Source organism: Chlorocebus sabaeus, chromosome X (assembly GCF_047675955.1).
Source record: "Chlorocebus sabaeus isolate Y175 chromosome X, mChlSab1.0.hap1, whole genome shotgun sequence".
In the NCBI taxonomy this organism is placed as follows: Eukaryota; Metazoa; Chordata; class Mammalia; order Primates; family Cercopithecidae; genus Chlorocebus; species Chlorocebus sabaeus.
Genome location: NC_132933.1, coordinates 82,796,364 through 82,817,672, shown reverse-complemented (window position 1 = coordinate 82,817,672; position 21,309 = coordinate 82,796,364). Strand labels below are relative to the sequence as shown.

The 21,309-nt window shown below is 45.2% G+C and overlaps 1 protein-coding gene across 1 annotated transcript; it reads left to right on the top strand.

Annotated features, from left to right (window-relative positions):
- The first annotated feature begins 1,184 nt into the window (after positions 1 to 1,184).
- Positions 1,185 to 2,757, top strand: OTUD6A (OTU deubiquitinase 6A). Its single transcript, XM_007991971.3, has one exon. It carries the CDS (start codon positions 1,253 to 1,255, stop codon positions 2,117 to 2,119), a length of 867 nt encoding a protein of 288 aa, XP_007990162.3. The 5' UTR covers positions 1,185 to 1,252; the 3' UTR covers positions 2,120 to 2,757.
- The last annotated feature ends 18,552 nt before the right edge of the window (positions 2,758 to 21,309 follow it).

Here is a 21,309-nt window from a genome sequence, read left to right as displayed (position 1 = left end):
TGTGAGCCACTGCATCTGGAAAAAAAAAAAAATCCCCAAAATTAGCCAAGCATGGTGGTGCCTGTAGTCCCAGCTACTCAGGAGGTTGAGGTGGGAGGATCATCTGAACCTGATCCCAGGAGTTTGAGGTTGCAATAAACCATGATCATGCCACTGCATTCCACCCTCGGTGACAGAGCTAGACCCCATCACTAACAAAAAAGAAAAGAGAGAGAAAATAGGCAAATGACATAAACATTATACTGAAAAGGATATGGCATAGATGGCAAATGAGCACATAAAAAGAGGAACATCATTAGCCATTAGGGAACTATAAATTAAAGCCACAATGAGATACCACTTCACACTTATCAAAATGGCTAAAATAAAAACTTGTGGCTGGGCACAGTGGCTCACGCTTTAATCCCAGCACTTTGGGAGGCCGAGGTGAGTAAATCACCTGAGGTCAGGAGTTCAAGACCAGCCTGGCCAACATGGCAAAACCTCGTCTCTACCAAAACTACCAAAATTAGCCGGGCATGGTGGCAGGCGCCTGTAGTCCCAGCTACCCGGGAGGCTGAGGCAGGAGAATCGCTTGGACCCGGGAGGCAGAGGTTGCAGTGAGCCGAGATTGCACCACCGCACTCCAGCCTGGGCGACAGAGCGAGACTCCATTCCCCGCCCCTCTGAAAGGACTGTGTTTGCAGGAATGTAGGGAAATGTCCTTGTTCTGATGCACAAAAGTTAATGGTTCCCCGGTTAAGGGACCTGAAAGACTGGAGAAAAATGCACTGCTTCCTCAACAGTAGGGGCAATGCCAAGTCCAGGGTTAGAGCACATTCAGCAGTGTAGTATCTGTCGTGTGGCTGTCAAGTATGGCTACTGCCTGCATTGTGTGCAGACTTGGAAATGAACTGGGCTGTCAATCAGCGAAAGACTCTACAAGCCCCACTGCCACACACATTGCAGGAAGGCCATATTTGAATCCCGCCAAAAACCTTTGCTGTGGGGTCCAATGGGCGCATACGTCCGTCTCCCAACAGCCAATCCTAGCACTGGGCATGCCTGGGGGGCGTGGCCATGTAGACACAGTAACCAATGGCAGAGAAGAATGTGAATGGGGGCGGGGAAGCGGTGGCTGAGGTGAGCCAAGAGCGGCGGTTAGAGCCGGCTGAGGTGAAAGAGAGCGACCGTTAGGGCAAGCTGAGGACTTCTGGTCTGTTTGGTACTTGAACTGTCAGCATATTTGAACTCCCGCTTGCCATTCAACATCATGGATGATCCGAAGAGTGAACAGCAGCGCATACTGCGCCGCCACCAACGCGAGAAGAAGGAGCTGCAGGCCCAGATCCAGAGCTTAAAAAACTCGGTTCCCAAGACCGATAAGAAGAAAAGAAAGCAGTTGCTCCAAGACGTGGCCCGCATGGAGGCCGAGATGGCGCAGAGGCACCGGCAGGAGCTCGAGAAGTTCCAGGACGACAGTAGCGTTGAATCTGTCGTCGAAGACCTGGCCAAGATAGATCTGGAAAACCGGCCTCCCCGCCCCTCCAAAGCCCAGAGAAAGCGAGAAAGAATGGAGTCCCAGGAGAGGGAGCGCCAGGAGAGCATCTTCCAGGCCGAGATGTCCGAGCACCTGGCCGGCTTCAGGCGCGAGGAGGAGGAGAAGCTCGCCGACATCCTGGGAGCCAGAGGTCTGGAGATGAAGGAGATCCCGGCCGACGGCCACTGCATGTACCGTGCCATCCAAGATCAGCTGGTGTTCAGCGTGTCGGTGGAGATGCTGCGCTGCCGCACCGCCAGCTACATGCAGAAGCACGTCGACCAGTTCCTGCCCTTCTTCAGCAACCCGGAGACCGGCGACCCCTTCGGCTACGACGACTTCATGATCTACTGCGACAACATCGTGCGCACCGCGGCATGGGGAGGCCAGCTGGAGCTGAGGGCCCTGTCGCACGTCCTGAAGACCCCCATCGAGGTGATCCAGGCCAACTCGCCCACCTTGGTCATCGGGGAGGAGTACGTCAAGAAGCCGATCATCCTGGTCTACCTGCACTACGCCTACAGCCTCGGCGAGCACTACAACTCCGTGAGACCGCTCGAGGCCGGCGCCGCCGGGGGCGCGCTCCCGCATCTCCGGTAGGCCCCAAGGCACCGAGCGGCCCCGCGGAAGCGTTTCCTTCGCCGCATCTCCTCAGTAGGCTCAGTTTATGTTCCCCCTTTGCTTTTCTCAGTTTTTTTTTTTTTTCTTCCTTTTAATCATAACTATCCCCCCTGCCCCGCCCCCGCTTTCCTAACCTTGCTGCTTTCACGGGGTGGGAAATGAAATTCGAGGGAAATTCCCTGGAAATAGGAGGGAAATCTCTGCATTGCACCACCAGAGGGGCATACGTTTGATAAGTTCTAACCTCTTCTTGCCCATAAGGGGCTTTACCTCCCTCACCGACTAAGATTTGGTCATGTTGTGCATAACTTCACGATAAAAATGGAAATGTTGGCCAGGCGCGGTGGCTCACGCCTGTAATCCCAGCACTTTGGGAGGCCGAGGCGGGCGGATCACGAGGTTAGGAGTTCGAGACCAGCCTGACCAATATGGTGGAACCCCGTCTCTACAAAAAAATACAAAAATTAGCTGGGCGTGGTGGCGGGCGCCTGTAATCCCAGCTACTCGGGAGGCTGAGGCAGGAGAATCGCTTGACGGGAAGCGGAGGTTGCAGTGAGCTGAGATCGTGCCTTTGCACTCCAGCGTGGAAGACAGAGCGAGACTCCACCTCAAAAAAAAAAAAAAGGAAAAAAGGAAATGTTAAGTTTCATGTGTTCTGGGAAAAATAAATCTAGTAGACTAGCTCGGGGAGTCTTCAGGTTTTCCTATGAATATCTTGGATTACTTAGACAAAATTGGAGTTTATGTGATCAAAATGCCTTGTGAAGGCCTTTTGCTGAGTTTTGGGGGGAAAGATTGTCATGGTTTGCTTTTTACTTAAGCTGGGCTACTCAGGAGATGTCTCAAGTTATGAACAAGAGATCCGCTGGTACTTGGTTTTGTTTTTTTCATCAAAACTTATGTGGTTCCTAATTAACTTTAGTTGCTCCCATGTTTGCTAATTCTAAATAACAGCATTTGTTAAACATGTAAGGTAAATCTGTTAAATAGAGAAAGTAAATTTAGATTAACTGATAGGCTAGATAAGGTTTACTCTAAGATGTGAAAGATCTAAACTTAATTTCCTTTACTAAAGGTAGGAAGATATATGACTTTATTCAAATAGTTGATATGTTTCATTATCTTTACAACTGGTATAAAGAAAAAAGAGACACATTGATAGGTAATTTACTTACTCTAAGGGGTGAAGATCTGAATCGAGTAAGTTTCCTTTATTCTTAGAGATATAAAAGGCTATGACTTTATTCCAGTACTTGATCCACCTTGTTATATCATCTGGTATTACATGTGAAAGATATGAATGTAACAACTTTCCTTATTTCTTAGAGAGAGAGAAATATCTAAAAAGATCCTTTAAAATATTAAAGTTTTATTCTATTTTGTTATATCAATAACTGACACGAGACAAAAAAGTAAACAATATACTTTTGTTATTTGAGACTTCTTAATATCCTTGAATTTTCCAAAAGAATATAAAATGAAATGATTTAAAGTCAACAACTTATGAAAATTTTAATCTTTACTTTCTGTAATTCAGTGAGATTAATTTTGGAAATTCTTTCTACATTCCAAATGCTCTAAGATAAAATATATATGTTTTTAAAAGTTTTTAAACATGTAGTTTGTTCAAAAATAAAAACCATTTAAAAAATACCTGCTTCTCTGTTTTTGTGTAGCTAACTTCATATAGAGTTTATATCCCAGGATCTACTAATCCTGGAGGGTTAGGGAGCATAGGCCTGTTGGGGGTGGCAGGGTGGTGGTTGCTGAGTGGGGACAGGGGCAAAGGCTGGCGAAGCGCCCTAGAAATGGGAAAGGTGCTCTACTTCAGTGGGCTACATAGGGTCGGGGGGGTGACAAGCTAAAGGAAGAGGCCTGGCTAGGGTAGGGGACCTTCACAGACAAAGAGGCCCAGCTGGGTAGGGGGGCACAGGCTAGGAAAGAAGGCCTGGCTGAGGGAGGACGTCTGGAAAGGGTCCAGGCTGGAGGCTGGGGCATGGGCTGGTGAAGGGTTCCTGGTAGAAGGTGGCCCAGTTGGGGCAGGCTGGAGAAGGAGAGGAAGGGGGCCTGGCTTGGGAAGGGAAGCTGTTTGGGAACTGGGCTACAGTCTGGAGAACCGGTCCTGGCAGGGGTGGAGTTGGGTGGAGAAAAGGTCAGGCAAGGGGGCTGGGTCAAGAAAGAGTCACTGCCTATACAAGGCTGACCAGGGGGCAACTCAATGAGCAATGGGACTTTGGCTATTGAATGGGGAAATGGCTCAGGCAACCTGCCTGGCCAGGGGAATTGAAGGGAATTGGGAAATTGGGCCTGGATAGGGAAGAGAGTCTCACTGGGGAAGGCACACAGGCTGAAGAAGTAACATATGGTGTGGAGGGGTCACGGAAGAAGGAAACCTGGCTGGGATGGGGGGAGAGGGGACCTGGCTGCAAGGGTGGGGGAACACTGGCTGGGAGAGGTGGCCAGGCTGATGATGCAGGCTTAGGTGACCAAAGGGGCCAAGTATGGGAGTGGCCTTGGCAGGGCAAAGAGGAAGATATTGGGGAAGAGGGAACAGGCTAGGGAGGCACAGGCAGAGGAAGGGGACAAGGCTGGGCAAGGGAACCTGGCTATGGACTGGGACACAGGGTGGGCAAGGAAGCCTGGCTGGGAGGGGCATAATAGGGTGAGCTGGGGTGGAGGGAGCAGGTTAGGGAAGAACTGGCTGGTCAAGGGAAGGAGGCCCAGTTGAGTTAGGAGCCAAAGGATGAGAAAGGTGTTCCTAGCTGTTAATGAGAGGAAAGGCTAGGGAAGGACACCTGGCTGGAGGAGGGGACATCGGCTATCCAGTGGAGTCCAGGCTGGAGAAGGCACTGGATCAGTGAAGGAGATCTAGCAGGAAAGCAAGCATAAGCTGGGGAGGAGGAAATAGACTCGAGGAGAAGGACATAGATTGGCGGAGAGGGCGAGACTGAGGAAGGGTCCCAGACGTGGGGATATGCCTGTCTTGTAAAGGGACCACAGTCTTGAGAGGCTGGCACAATCTATGGAAGACAGATGGGTGTGGGGTAGGGAGGATCATGGGGTAAAAAGACCCCTTAGGGAAAGGTTGCCTAACTGGAGGTGGACTCTGACAGCGGAAGGGGCTGGGGAGGGAGGCACAGACTAGGAAAGGGAACCTGGCGGTGGGAGAGGTTTGAATACCGAGAAGGACATAGGCTAGAGATGGGATCATAGGCAGTTTAGTGGGCCTGGCTGAGAGTAGGGGCCTAGCAGGTGGAGAGAGCTTGCTGCGAAAGAGATCATGCCTGGGAATGAGAGCCTCTCCACCTGACGGGAACTTGGCTGAGGAAGGGCACATGGTTGAGAAAACAGGCTTAGTTGTGGAGGGGGACACAGGATAGGAATGGCGTCTGGCTGGGGTAGAGGCAATAGGCTGGATAAGAGGCCTGGTCAGGCGAAGGCTGTGGAAGGAGGCCTGCCTGGAAAAAGGAGCACAGACTAGGGCAGAGGGCATATTGCGTGAAGAGAGCTTGGCTGCAGGAGGGGCACGGCTAGGAAAGCGTTCCTAGCTGGGGAAGCGGACTTGGCTTAGCATGGGGCACATGTGAGTGAAGGGATCCTGATGGGAAAGGTTGCATGGCTAGGGTGGCCACTGGTCAGGTGAGGGAGAACTGCCTGACTGCGGAAGGAAGTGCTGGCTGGGAAAGGCCAGCAAAGGGGCAACTCCTTGGAAAAATGGTCCAGTTGAAAAGGGGAAAGGCTGGGGATGGGTGCCTGGCTGTGGGAAGGGGACATAGAGTTGATGAAAGGCCTGGGCTGGGGAAGGGCAGAGTGCCTATGGAGGCTGTCAGCAGGGTCTCAGGTTGGGGAATAAGCTCCGGCTGGGATTGAGGCTGGCCTGGGGAGAGGAAGGAAGGAGGGGCATCCAGTGTGGTTACAGGATGAGGAGGAAGCCCCACCGAGACACAGACTGGGAACCCAGCAGTAAGTGGTTAGAGGGCAGAGAGGTGCGCACAGACTGGTCAGATGGCTAAGAAAGGGGCCAATCTAAAGACAGCTTGAGGAAGAGAGTCTGGCTGGGGAAAGGGGCCCTGGGCAAGGGGACATAGGCTGAGCAAGGAAAATAAAGTTGGGTCCTGGAACCTGCCTGGAGATAGGGATATTGGGCAAAGGGGACCTGGCCGGCGAAGGGGCTCTGGCTGGGGTAGATTTCCTTCATGATCCAGGACCGGCTAGAGATAGGAGTTCAGGCTCGGGAAGGCTGCCTGGTTGCCAAAGAGGGCCTACCTGTCCGGGGGCACAGGCTGGGGAGAGGCAACAAGCTGGGGCAGAGAGCCTGGGTAGGGTTGCTGCAGAAGGCAGTACTGGCTGGGAAATGGGGCGTGACTGAGGAGGCTGTATCAGTAGGTATAGGGGAAGCATGCCTAGCAGGGCAAGGTGACCTGACTGGAGAAGTGGCCTTGGCTTGGGAAGGGGGCCTACCTGGGAGGAAAGGTATAAATGGATGGAGGCGGCCTGGCTAAGTGAGGGGGCCTGGCTGAGAAAGTGGGCATGGCTGGGTTCCAGGGAACAGGCAGGTTCGGGGCTCCTGATGAGAGAAGGGCAGGCAGCATGGGGTGGGGATCCGGTGGAGAAGGGGGACTCCCTGAGAAAGGAGGCCTAGGTCTAGAAAGGAAATAGACTGAGGAGCAAGGTCAAGGAAGTGCAGCTGGGCAAGGAAGGGTGAATAGGCTGGTGACAAGGACACTCATTGCTGAAGGGAGCCTAGTTGGCATAGGGTATAAGTTGGTATAGGATGAAAAAGAGATTCCTGGCTTTTGAAGAGGGGAGGGCACCTGGCTGGGGGCGGAGACACTTACTAGGCAAGGAGTTCACAGGGTATGGGGGAATGGCTGGGGATTGGGCACAGTTGTGGAAGGGTGCACTGGCTGGGAAAGGGGGCATAGGCTGGACAGGGGTCTTAAGTGGAGAAGAGGCATAGGTTGCTGAAGAGGGCACTGCCTGGATAATGTGAGCCTTGCTGGGGGTGGGGCTGGTACAGCCCAAAAAATTCTGTGACAGATGGCACCAAAGATGGTAAAGTCCCATTTTACAGGCTTGTCCCTGAATACAAGAGAAATAGCTATTCCTATTTTGGGAACCTTTAAGATCTCACTGGGCCTGTCCCCAGCTGCCCCCACTGGGTCTGCCTTCAGCAGGAAGCAGAGGGAATTGTCAACCCAGGCCAGATCCTAACCATGCCCAGAACACAAAGAGGGGGTCTCCACTGTGGTATCCGGCAGGACACGAGGGATTTGCACTTTGTTCCATTCCATAACAATGACTATAGTCACTGAGGACAGAGACTATTCTGGGCAAGTTCATGAAAGCCATGGGGTACTGTTCTCAAAAGGATCTAATTCCACAAGCAACTTTCATTCATTTCCTTAGTGTTTTTCATTTATTCATTATCATTCCCTCTCCCTTCTTGCCATAGTAATAAAAAATAAGATGCTTCCTGTATGCAGATGTAGGCTCTGGAGTCAGACATCTACCTGGGTTTAATGCCTAACTTGCCCACCTACTTCCTAGCTTTGTGACCTTGGATAAGTCACCTGAACTTTCTGGACCTCAGTTTCCTCATGGATAACGTGGGGAGATTAATACTTGTCTTAGAGATATTTCTTCAGGATGTTAAGGACACTAAATGAAAACGCAGCCAGGCATGATGGGTCACACCTATAATCCCAGCACTTTGGGGCCAAGGCAAGCGGATTATTTAAGGTCAGGAGTTCGAGACTAGCCTGACCAAAAAGGTGAAACCCCGTCCCTACTGAAAATACAAAAATTAGCTGGGCATGGTGGCACATGCCTGTAGGCCCAGCTACTTGGGCTACTTGGGAGATAGAGGCAGGAGAATCACTTGAAACCAGAAGGCAGAGGTTGCAGTGAGCCAAGATGGCGTCATTGCATGCCAGCCTCAGCAACAAGAGCGAAACTCCGTCTCAAAAAGAAAAAAAAAAAAAGAGGAAAAGAAAATGCATATCAAGTGTCCAGTAAATAAGCACCCAACAAATGTTAGCTACTATTAATATTATCTAGGAGCCCATGAACATGATACTATCAGCTCTGGCAGCAGCCACTTCTTGATTTTGTCTACAGTGACTTTTGGGGCCACTTGGCCTCTTCCCACAGGTCCTGCAGTGGAAGCAGAGACTCTCCCAGGGCTGTCTGCCCCAGCTGTTGCTATCAGAGCTTCTACTGGAGCTCACCGAAAGTGCCCCGCTGGGGACAGAGTGACCTGCATGGAGGGACTCCTCAGGCTCTTCTTTTCAGGATTTTTCTGCACAAACACATAATAGACTCACATGTTTTGAAAAACAATATTGGTGTCATTCTATTGAAATTGTCTTTTAAACTTAACAATACATTATAAACACTTTCTTGTGTCCTTAAACGGTCTTCAATATGATTACTTTAATGCCTGTATTCTAGCCAATGAATGCGCCATAATTTATTTATTCAATTTTATTGTTGGACGTTTAGATTGCTTTCAATTTCTCACCACTATAAATATGCCACTGTAATATCCTTGCAGCTGAATCTTTGTCTATATTTCTGATTATTTCCCTTTGATAAGATTTATAGAAGTGATCTAGGTCAAAAAGGAGAGGCTCTTAATGCATACTGGGAAAGACTGCATGAATTTACACTCCCAGGCTATGATGGTGTTATTTTCTCACATAATTGCCAACAAGGAAAATTATCATTGTTGCTAATTTGTTAGATGAAAAATATTGTGTTAGTGGATGTTTCATTGACTACTAGTGAGATTGAATATTCTTCTATGTGTTTATTTCATTCATGCAGGAACAAGTATTTCTCTTTTTTTGAATTTCAACTTTTATTTTAGATTCAGGAGGTACATCTGTAGGTTTGTTATGTGGGCATATTGCATGACACTGAGGTTTGGAGTACAAATGATCCCGTCACCCAGGCAATGAGTATAGTAGTCAACAGGTAGTTTTTCAGCCCTCACCCCTTCCGCCTCCACCGCCCCCATAGTAGTCCCAGGTGTCTATTGTATCCCTCTTTAGGTCCTTGTTTACCCAATGTTTAGCGCCCACTTATAAGTGAGAACATATGGTATCTTGTTTTCTAAGAACAAATATTTCTTATTTTGTTGCCTATTCCTGAACTTCACTTAATTTTCTCTGAATAAGTCTGTCTTTTTCTTATGTTTTTTTTTTTTTTTTTGGTTTGTTTGTTTTTGTTTTTGTTTTTTGAGACAGAGTCTCGCTCTGTCGCCCAGGCTGGAGTGCAGTAGTGCAATCTCGGCTCACTGCAACCTCTGCCTCCTGGGTTCAAGCATTTCTCCTGTCTCAGTCTCTCGAGTAGCTGGGATTACAGGCATGCACGACCACGCCCGGCTCATTTTTTGTATTTTAATAGAGACGGGGTTTCACCATGTTGCCTAGGCTGATCTTGAACTCCTGAGCTCAGGCAATCCGCCCACCTCGGCCTCCCAAAGTGCTAAGATTACAGGTGTGAGCCACAGCCCCCCGGCCTTCTTATGCATTTTTAATAGGACCTTCCATATTAATGAATCTGACCACTTGTCATTTGAATATTTTAAAAAATAGTTGACCGGGCACAGTGGCTCATGCCTGTAATCCCAGCACTTTGGGAGGCCAAGGCAGGCAGATCACGAGGTCAGGAGATCAAGACCATCCTGGCTACTAAAAACACAAAAATTAGCTGGGCGTGATGACGCATGCCTGTAATCCCAGCTACTCGGAAGGCTGAAGCAGGAGAATCATTTGAACCAGGAAGACGGAGCTTGCAGTGAGCCAAGATCGTGCCACTGCACTCCAGCCTGGGCGACAGAGTGAGACTCTGTCTCAAAAATAAATAAATAAATAAGTTTTTCCTGTGCATTAATTAGCCTTTCAGTTTTGTTTCTTTCTTTTTGCATATGTGTAAGTTTAAAATCATAATGAAATCTATTAATCTTTTTCATTAAGGTTTCCGTCTTGGTGCCAGTCTTAGAAAAGTCTTCCTTATCCTGAAAATGGATCGATACTTATGCATAATTTATTTCGATTTTTTAATGCTTTCTCTTTATATTTAACTATATTTAACATATCCACCTGGAAATTACATGGGTGTAAGATAAGGACATAAAGTGATTTTCCTCAATTATGATAGTTAACCAATTAGCTCAACACTATTTATTGAATAACCCACCATTTTGCCACTGATTTGAGTTGCCACCTTCCATATATATTATATTCTTATACTATAAAAAGGTGAATCTCTTTCAATCAGTTATATGGAATACCTATATTTTTTTACCTCAATTTGAAACTGTCAACTGTCCATTCATCCACTCATTTCATATTTACTGATGATAACAGTGATAAACAATAGCTTAAGAGAGAGAAAAGATCTAGTTCCAGTGCTCACCGTCTAGAGGTGGTAGACAGGAAAACAGAAATAGACAGAAAGCAACATGACCAATGCTGTGATGAGAGGAAGCACAGAGGAAGGAAGGACACTGCATCCTCCTTGCTGTGTCAGGAGGCTTAGCAGGAGCTCCCAGAGAACACAACCAGAGCAGAGACAAGAAGGAGTGAAAAAAGAACGGGTGTCTCCTGTTCAGCCTAGCTGAAGGGTAGCTGTGAGAGAGTTGTGGAAAAGAAGCTGAAGAGGGAGGCAGGAGAAGTAACCCAGCTTAAGTAAACATCGGTTTTACTCATAATATTACAAATTAAATGAGATACCATGTTTCATCAATCAGATTAGCAAAGAAGTAAAGTTTGTTCGTATGCTGTGTTGATGAGGGAATGCAGAAACAGGCACTCTCAAACATTGCTGATGGATGGTGTATAAATGGGTACAATCTCTTTGGAGGGCCATTTGGCAATAGCTATCAAATTTAAAGTGCATAAACCAGTATCATTTGCATTTTTAGCAGTTTCCCTTGCACATGACTAGAATATATATTTAAAAGGATGTAACTGGTCACTTTTGAGGAGGGGAACGAGGTTCTTAGGGGAAAGGATGGGAGGTGACTTTTCACTGTGTAATCTTTTGAACTTCTAGTATTTTGAACTATATGAATTAAAAATTTAAACCTAACCTACTTAATAAAATGCACATAGCTTTTGACCTCGCAGTATATTGAGGGTATACGTATTGTGGCAGGCCAGGTCTCACTAACACAGGCCTCCATAACAACTGTTTCAGTACTGACTGAGTGGTTAAGTTAAATATTAAAAGTCAGTGCCCTTCTACAAAGGTTGAGATGTAACAAAAGCCCACCAAGAGTTTTGCCTACGCCTTTCCTGGGCCTTAAACCATGACAAAATAATGAAGGAATTTTTTTTTTTTTTTTTTTTTGAGACGGAGCCTCACTCTGTTACCCAGACTGGAGTGCAGTGGCACCATCTTGGCTCACTGCTGCCTCCGCCTCCCGAGTTCAAGCGATTCTCCTCTCTCAGCCTCCCGAATAGCTGGGACTACAGGTGCCCGCCATCACACCCGGCTAATTTTTGTATTTTTAGTAGAGATGAAGTTTCACCATATTGGTCAGGCTGGTCTCAAACTCCTGACCTCATGTGATCCACCCACCTTGGCCTCCCAAAGTGCTGGGATTACAGGTGGCGTGAGCCACTGCGCCCGGCCATAACGAAGGAATTCTTAACAGAACCTATTTATGATTAAAATAGTTTTACTGGGGGTCTGAAGAAACTCCCCAGGCCTCCACAAACAAGTTTATTGGAGGTCTGAGGGAACTCCCCAAACCTCCATGATTTAGCAAGAGACAAGATAAGGGTAATCACGCCAGCACCTAGACCCATTTAGATTAAGTAAATTTACCGAGTCTCCAGAGGAAGGTCTTCAGGACTCAGACCTTAGTTATAGATTAAAAGAAGTTAATTACTGGGCGCAGTGGCCCACGCCTGTAATCCCAGCACTTTGGGAGGCCGAGGCCAGCGGATCACGCGGTCAGGAGTTTGAGACCAGCCTGACCAACGTGGTGAAACCCAGTCTCTACTAAAAATACAAGAATTAGCTGGGCGTGGTGGGGCACGCCTGTAATCCCAGCTACTCGGGAGGCTGAGGCAAGAGAATCGCTTGAACCAGGAGGCAGAGGTTGCAGTGAGCAGCGATCGTGCCACTGCACTTCCCCCTGGGTGACAGAGTGAGTCTCCATCTCATAAAAAAAAAAAGTTAATCACATATGTCTTTAGATGAATGCACACTTACATGTAGACATATTGCTTAGAAGGTATATAAGCTCTGGAAAACTTTGTAATTTTGAGTTGATCTGGTGATAATTTCCAGGCCTTCTCCCTGTGACTGGTTACAGAAATAAAAACTCTCTTCCTCCCCAGTTCATCTGCATCTCGTTATTGGGCATGAGAAATAGCAGCCCAATCCTCGATTTGGTCCAGGAACAACATTACACAAAGTTTATTTTTAGGATGTTCATTACAGCATTGTTTGTCAGTGCAAACATCTAGACACACCTTAATATCCTCAGTAAAGCCTAATTAAATAAATTTTGGTATATCGATATTAATTATTACCTCTAGGGAGAGGAATAGAAATGGGTGAGTGAAAGGAGGAAGATGGTGAATTTTCACTTTGAAACAACGTACTTCTATATAGCTTATTTTTTTTTTCTTTTAAGACACAGTCCTGCTCTGTAGCCCAGGCTGGAGTGCAGTGGCGCAACCTCAGCTCACTGCAACCTCTGCCTCCTGGGTTCAAGCGATTCTCTTGCCTCAGCCTCCCAAGTAGCTAGGATTACAGGCACACACCACCATGGCTGGCTAACGTTTTTGTATTTTTAATAGAGACGGGGTTTTGCCATGTTGGCCAGGCTGGTCTCGAACTCCTGACCTCAGGTGATCTGCCCACCTTGGCCTCCCAAAGTGCTGGGATTATAGGCGTAAGCCACCGTGCCCAGCCTATATAGCTGAATTTTTGTATCGTGGTGCCATATACGTAACAAAATCTACTACTTTAGCTCTTTTTAAGTGTACCCTTCAATGGCACTAAGTACATTCATTTTGATTTGCAACCATCAGCACCATCTGTCTCCAGAATTTTCTCATCTTCCCAAACTGAAACTTCATACCCATTAAACACTAACTCCCCATTCCCCCTCCCCTCAGCCCATCAACCAATATTATTTTTGTTTGTTTGTTTGTTTTTGTTTTTTTGTTTTTTGAGACGGAGTCTCACTCTGTTGTTACCCAGGCTAGAGTGCAGTGGTGCCATCTCGGCTCACCACAACCTCCGCCTCCCGGGTTCAAGCGATTCTCCTGCCTCAACCTCCTGAGTAGCTGGGATTACAGGTGCCTGCCATCACGCCCACCAAATTTTTGTAGTTTTGGTAGAGAAGGGGTTTCACCATGTTGGTCAGCCGGTCCCAAACTCCTGACCTCGTGATCCCCCTGCCTCAGTCCCCCAAAGTGTTGGGATTACAGGCGTGACCCACTATGCCCGGCCCATCAACCATTTTCCTACTTTATGTCTCTGTGAATTTAACTACTCTGGGTATCTCATACAAGTGTAATCATACAGTGTTTGTGCTTTTGTGTCTGGCTTATTTAGCATCATGTTTTCAATCCTTATCTGTGTTGGGGCATGTGTGAGAATTTCTTTCTTTTGTAAGGCTGAATAATATTTCATGGTGCCTATGTACCACATTGTGTTTATCCATCATATTGTTGAATTTTTAAATAAAAAATGTTATCTATGTATTATCTAAACACCAGAAAAACATTTTTTTTAATCGGATGGTTTCCTTTTTTTTTTTTTTTTTGCTCTGAAATAATTTAAATAGCATAGGAATTATCTGCTCCTTGCAACTTTGAAATAATCCATTCACTTGTGAAACTGGGCCTGGGCCTTTGAGGTAAGACTCTTGACAGATATAATTCTTGAAAGAAAAGCTATGTAGTGTAAAAACAATAATAATTCATCTAAAATACATAGGGACAAAAACTGAAGACCAAAAAATCAAGAGGTAAAAAGGAGAGGTGACAATTTTCTCATCTCTCAGAGGGTGAATCAGACACAATTTCACTTTTGAAGCTGAAATATTGAGAATTATAGGCATAGGCATGGTGTTTAACATCATAAAAATAACCACCAGTAGAACTAAAAACAGACTGCCTATCTTCCCATTTAGAAGATCTTGTTTAAAAAAAGAAAAGAAAACCCAGCCCTTGGAGCAACAGCTAGAAAACCTAGGTAATTGGCCTTTTGTGGGGGTGGGGAGGGGGTGTAGCTGTGCATCTTGGTATCTTCATTTTTCCTTGGGTTTACGTTATTTTGCATATGGAGATGAGATTGTGGTAGGCTACTGTGGCCTGAACCTAGTTTAAGATAGAAGATAATAGAAGGTATCTATTTTTCTGGTATTGGTTCCTTTTCATTTCAGTGGGTCTTAACCTAAGGGAATTATGCAAATTTGCGTTTACCCAACTATCAAGTCCCATCTTCGCTGTGAATGGGAAAAATGCGTCCCCTAAATATGCTTATTGTTCCTGAATATCTTGAAAAAAAGAAAACTTGTTAACAACCATTGACCTAGATTGATCGCTATAGGCCTTCCCAGCTGTCTTTCTCGCTCGCTCTCTCTCCCCACTTCCACACACACACGCAAAAGACCTGAGACCTGTCTCAGTGTTGTGCATGACTCCACAACACAAGGCAGAAGCGACAGGAAAGCAGTCGTGGTTTGGCGTAAGAATGTTTTGATAATCAGAGGTATTCAAAAATATAAAGGACCATCTCACAAGGAGGCGTGTAAGCCAGGCTGGATAACCACCACCTACCACCTCATAAAGAGGTTTTCAGGTCATTCAAGCACCTGATGGTAATTTAGAAGCTTTCCACCTCACCTGAGGATTTAGAAAACAAAAGAGATTTCTTTTGCATGGAGGTGAGGAGTGAACCAGAGGAAGCAGACAGCCCTAAGTCATGGGGAAGACTAGCTTGGGAGGTGGAGGAGTACTGACAGAGGTTTGCTTTGGCCCAGTTGAGTCCTCTTTCTAGAACCACATAAATGTTAATCCCCCACCAAACCCTGATCAGTCTTGAGTTTGGGAACACACTTGTTTGGTTAAGCTGAAGAAGCAGCCTGAGGTGGGGACACCATGACTGCAATGTTGATTCCAATCGCCCTTCCTAAACGCAAAACAGCTACTTCAGCCCAACTTGGAGAGTTGCTTAAGGGACCTGTTCTAATGAATAGCCTAGAGTGACTGGAACACATTCTCAAGTGTGTAAAAAGTGCTTGCGAAATATTTGAGGGGGCTTAAAAACAGCTTGTTCTCTTTAAGTAGCCTATTCAGTTAAACAAAATGTATCAAGTGTCTCCAATGACAGGCACTGCTTGCAGGGCTGGGGCCCAGGAAGGCCCCAAAACAGTAAAGACTGCCTTGGTGCTCTCCGAGGAGACCTAGCCTCAGAGGTGAGACCAACATAAATCCAAGTGACCCCAAATCCAAGGCCCAACAGTAAGTGCTGTGGTCCAATAAGATGATGAGGAAATGAAGCGGGGATGCCCTGAGCCAGCTTGGGGTGGAGGAATCGCAGAGCAAGGGGAAATGGGGAGACTTGAAAGGCCAGCTTAGATTTAGGTGGGCAATGCTGAAGGTAAGGGCATTCCAGGCAGAGGAAACCCCATTAGGCAAACACACAAAGATGACAGTCTGCGAGACACATGTAGAGAACAGTTGTTCACATTTCCAGCATCCATTGCCCGCTATTCCTGCAAAAGCCCCCACTTATCTTTAGGTGCACCATCTCTCTCCCACCCTCTTAAGTTGAAAGGGGTTCACCAGGGCCCTCCCTCTCAGGACTGCCAATCAAAACACCTCTTCTCCCTGGCCACAGTGACTGGTTCACGATGTTATATGTAAAAATGTTTATTTAGAAATAGAATGTTTGTTCCCTGGTGCTGTAAAGAAATAGCACTTGAACATAAATTTAATTTCCTCAGCAAGACCATTTTTACTTTCTGCAGAAAGGGCACACTCGCCAGCAGTTTTGCCATGAGAGTACACCCAACAGAGGAGACGGGGTCATTTATAACCTGAGGCATCCACCCTGCTGCTGTCTCCGGTTTCCATTGGCTGGAACGGGACCTCACATTGTGTATTTGTCCCGATTGGCTAGCAACTTAGAATTTTTTAAAAGAGGCAAAGGTCGAGGAGAACAAAGGAAGGAGGAAGTAACTTGTGGAATGCTGAGAAAGGTAAAAAAAACACCTTCAAATAAGGAAGGAGAACGGGCTATGACCTAATGCTTGCTTGGACCAGTATAAGCATGCCAGGGCAAATCTTTAGGCTAAATTGTGGGAGCTAAGAACACAAAGTACATTGATTTCTTTATTACAGCTAGCAGATATTTTAAAATGTTAGCACAGGTCTTTGAATACATTTCGCTTCTAAGAGAAGTTACTATTTATTCCTAATTAGACGGGGAGGAAAGTCTCTTTGAAGAGGAACCCCTACTTCACTTTTTACAAAGATGAGCTCGTGGCCTGGGCCCATCCAATCAGAGGAAAACTCAGGATATGATGGGTGCATGAGCTTTGTTGCTTTTTTGTTTTGAGACGGGGTCTCGCTCCGTCACCCAGGCTGGAATGCAGTGGCACAATCTCAGCTCACTGCAGCCTCCGCCTCTCAGGTTCAAGCAATTCTCTCACCTCAGCCTCCCAAGTAGGGAGGGATTACCGGTGCCTGCCACCACGCCCAGGTAACTTTTGCATTTTTGGTTTCCCCCTGTTGGCCAGGCTGGTCTCGAACTTCTGACCTCAGGTGATCCACTCGCCTTGGCCTCCCAAAGTGCTGAGATTACAGGCGTGAGCCACCGCACCCAGCTGCTTCGTTGCTTTTTATTTTTATTTTTATTTTTATTTTTTGAACCCTGGTCCATCTCAACATTCGGATCGGGACTGCTGCAATTTCTACAGGCTGTTCCCTTTGAAGCCACCTTGGAAAATCACCAAATTGAATCAGTTCCTAGGAAGAGGCTATTAAGGCCTTCCTAGAATTTCAGGTGAGTTGAGTTCCTGGAAAATCCCAGTCAGAATTCTGTTTGAAAGGAGGAAGGAAATGGGTAGCAAAAACAGCGTTTTCCAGTGTTCTGAATCTATGTGCATGAAGCAACTTTTTCTAGAATTCTCAGCCACCTGGAAACCAAGAAGAGGTTACTCAGGGTATATTCTAGCCCTCAATCATTACTCTCTGTACAGAGAGTACTCGATTTTTTATCCTAAGGAGCAGCCCCCACAGCAACTTCTTGAGCTACCTTTTCTGTAGAGCCTTGACTCAGCAACCACCCCATACCTGAGATAAGATATAACGTTTTTTCTGCAACTTGCTCACCCTTCCAGGAAAAACTCTTCTTTACTGACCATTCAGAATGTTACAATATAGGCAATGGGATCCATTCAGTTAATATTTTTCAGAAGGAATGAGACATCAGAGCTACGCTTTAGGAATGACACACTGGATGACATTTGGGGGAAATAATTAATTGCAAGGAGAGATTGAAGGGAAGAAGATGAATTGAGAGTTTCTCTTTTAATTCATGACAGATGATGCTGACCTGAATTGGGACAGTGGCAACAGGGAGAGAGGAGGGGACCGAAGTTGTGAACATTCGGAATAGAATTAGCATTTATGTGGAGGGTAAAACCAGGATCAGAGGTGATCCTGGTGATTCCCCGGTTTCTAAGTAACTCTGGAAATGGTTCACTGAAAGTTAGGCCCTTAAAAATACTTTAAATCAGGGCCGGACACGGTGGCTCATGCCTGTAATCCTGGCATATTGGAAGGCCGAGATGGGAAGACTGCTTGAGCCCTAGGGTTCAAGACCAGCCTGGGCAACATAGTGAGATCCCATATTTACAAAAAAAATCTAAAAATTAGCCAGGTGTGGTGGTATGTGCCTATAGTCCCAGCTATTTGGGGAGCTGAGGAGCTGAGGTGGGAGGATAGCTTGAGCCTGGGAAGTTGAGGCTGCAGTGAACCATGATTGCACCACTGCATTTCAGCCTGGGCAACAGAGCAAGACCCTTCCCCTCAACCCCAAAAAAATCCCTTAAATTGTCCATTCCTCCGAAAAAAGTCCCTTAAATCGTCTATCAAGTAGAGTATATCCAGTTTCATGTGTACAACCTTTGTACACTAAAGGTTTTTGGTACCTCTGAGCTAAACTAAAAAGAGGTGTGTGCGTGTGTGTGTGTGCGCGCATGTGCGAGAGAGAGAGAGAGAGAGAACAGACTATCCTAGAAAAGATAAGAAAGTACAAGAAGACAAACTCAGTGGCTAAGGGGCAGGGTGTGAATGTATTGCTTATTCAAAATACAAATATGGTTAAAATTTAAAATACATATAATTAAAATTAATAAAGTTAGTAGCAAGCCAAGCGAGTGTCAACAGTCAGCCAGCAGTAACCCTCGACAAACAACATTGCCGCCAAACTCAGAATGATTCCATTCACTTGATAACAATAAGATGGGAGCTTCAGCAGGACCATGCAGGGAGGGCTCTGGCACTCTGGCTGCAGTGAGCTCTGCATCCTTCTTCCTGCAGTTCTCCAGTAAGTAACTAATTGGCTAGATTTCGTAACCTCTCTCTTTATCATACATATATCCCACTCCTTTCGAGGAAAGCAGTGATTCTCAGAAATAAAGTCTAAATTCACATTTTAAAAGCAATAATTTTTTCCCTCAATTCAGACCCATGATGGATTTTAGGTTTTAACAACATTTTGCAAAGCAGTTTCTGTTCTTTCTGTTTCTACTGGTGGAGAGACCTGAGGCCCATATAATGCTTTGTCTAAAAACAGATCCATTAAACCCTAGTGACACAAAGAAACTGCAGCAGAAGCTTTGAAATTCAAGAACGTTTTGCAGGCTTTTTTGTCGTTTTGTTTTTGTTTTTTACTTTGGGCCAGGTCAAATTTTTAGCTTTGGTGTATTCCCCTCTCTGATCTTTGAAGATAGTCCCCTAAAAGCCAGGCGAGGAGAGTGCAGGAAAGAAAGGATGGTGGGGAGTAACCCTTAAAATTATTTGCATAGAATAAGCACTGCGAGAATAGACATCAAATATTATCAGAGCTTTGTTTTTTCCCCAGTGGAGTAATAGGTGAATTTAATTTCTGCAGATTATCAGCTGTAAGCATATGTTACATTTTATTTTACGTTGTATTTCAATAAAAACAAATCAGTGTAAAGACTCCCAGATAGTGTAAGAGACTCATTAAATGATTTTATAGTATTTTTTCTGCAAACAAAATGCCTTTCTGTAAATAAGGAAAAAAATCATTCTAAATTGCAAATGCTTTCCCTTTTTTTAATGGAAAAATAATCAGCCGCAATTTTTTTCAATGAATAAAGATTTCCCCAGACAGACTTGTACTAAATGTTAAAATTTTAAACATTTCAGTGATGCAGTATGCTAACTACATACACATACACAATAGCTAACATGATGAAAAGTTAAAATCTCCCTTAAAAACTGAAAATTGATCAAACTAATAATTCAAATTTTTAAAAAATTCAATGTTTTCCTAAAAATAGTTTTATATTTTAAGGACTTATTAGAAAAATGAAGCTGCAAAGTAACTTATAGAATAAAACCATACAAGCAAGTAGGTAATTTACTATAAAATTCATTGTCATCCTCCTAAGTTTTTCAGTATTATATAAAAACTATAAATGTTAAAATAAATGTTTATAAAGGAGGATGTGACTAAGAGAGCAAGAGGATGGGGTTTGGGGAGACGCTTCTGGGGTGATCATAAATGTTTTATTTCTGGATCTGAGCACTGATAATATGGCTGCATTCATTTGGGAACACTTGTGGAGTTGGACCCTTATGAAATGGCCACTTTTCTGTATGTGTGTTATACTTCTATTTTAATAAATAATACTAAAAGCAAAAAAGAGGGGAAAGTCAAACAGAGTTGAATGTTACAGAATTTTAGGATGGTGACCAAGACTAGGTTGGATATTGTGAATAACAATAGTGACAATAACTACCATATATGTGGCTAATAATTATTTCAGTGAACACTTATCCTGTGCCAAATATTGCTATAAGTACTTTACATATGTTGACAAATTTAATTCTCCCCAACCCACTGAAGTATGTGCTATTATAATCTCCATTCTACAAATGAGGAAACTGATCAACAGAGTGGTTAAGTAACTTGCCCAAGGAGGTTATAGACTACTCTTTCAAGAAGTTTATAGTGAATGAAAAAAGAGAACAGTAAATCATGCAGAAAACAGGGAGGTTTGTTTTTTGTTCTGTTGTATAGGCAGGGGTTGAGCGCATTTATGTTTCAGGAGAGAAGCCAGGGAAAGGGGAGTGAAAGTGCTTGATCCCTCCCTCAGGAGGCCAGAAAGGATGGATCAAGAACCCAAGTATGTACAGCTTTGCCCAAGGGAATGTCCTCTCCTAAGATCTGAAGAGCCAAGAGTTCTGTGCACTAGAGAGCAGAGAGAACACATATTAGGTAAAGTAGATTGTTGAGGACCTTGCTGAGTGATGAGGAGGCCAGGAGTGGGTAAAGAAAGCTGGAGGAAATATGCAGTGAGGAGTGCTCAGTGTTTACCACTTAAAGCAATTGCACATGTCTGGATCCCCCCCCAGGCCTACTGAATGGCATTCTCTGGAGATAGAGTCCCAGTGACAGCATTTTTAACCAACTCTAAAGGTGCTTCCGATGTCCCTTAAGTTTAAGAGACATAGTGGCATCTGAGATCCACAGACAGAGGATGAAGTGAAGATGGATCCACCCTGTAAGACACAGCATGGAGGGACAGTTTCCCCAGGAACTGGGACTTTTTAAATAAGTTCTTCAAACGATTCTAATGTAGGTAGTCTGTGGGCCACACTGAGGAAGTTTTGCCTGTAGGGTGACAGTGGCTAAGCATGTAGACTCTGGAGCCAGATTCTGAATACTGTACTACTATTACCTGTGCAACCTTTGGCAAGCGAGTTAACCTCTCTGTGCCTCAATTTTCTCATCTGAAAAATGGAGCTAATAATAGATAGTACCCACTTCATAAGGTTGTTGTATTAAGTAAGTTGATATATGTAAAGTGCTTGAAACATAATAAACATTCAATACTTCATAAATATTAACTATCAGTGTTGCTTTGTTTT

Bases quoted from the DNA above. Each gene is read 5' to 3' on its own strand.
- OTUD6A (XM_007991971.3), top strand. From the start codon at position 1,253: ATGGATGATCCGAAGAGTGAACAGCAGCGCATACTGCGCCGCCACCAA.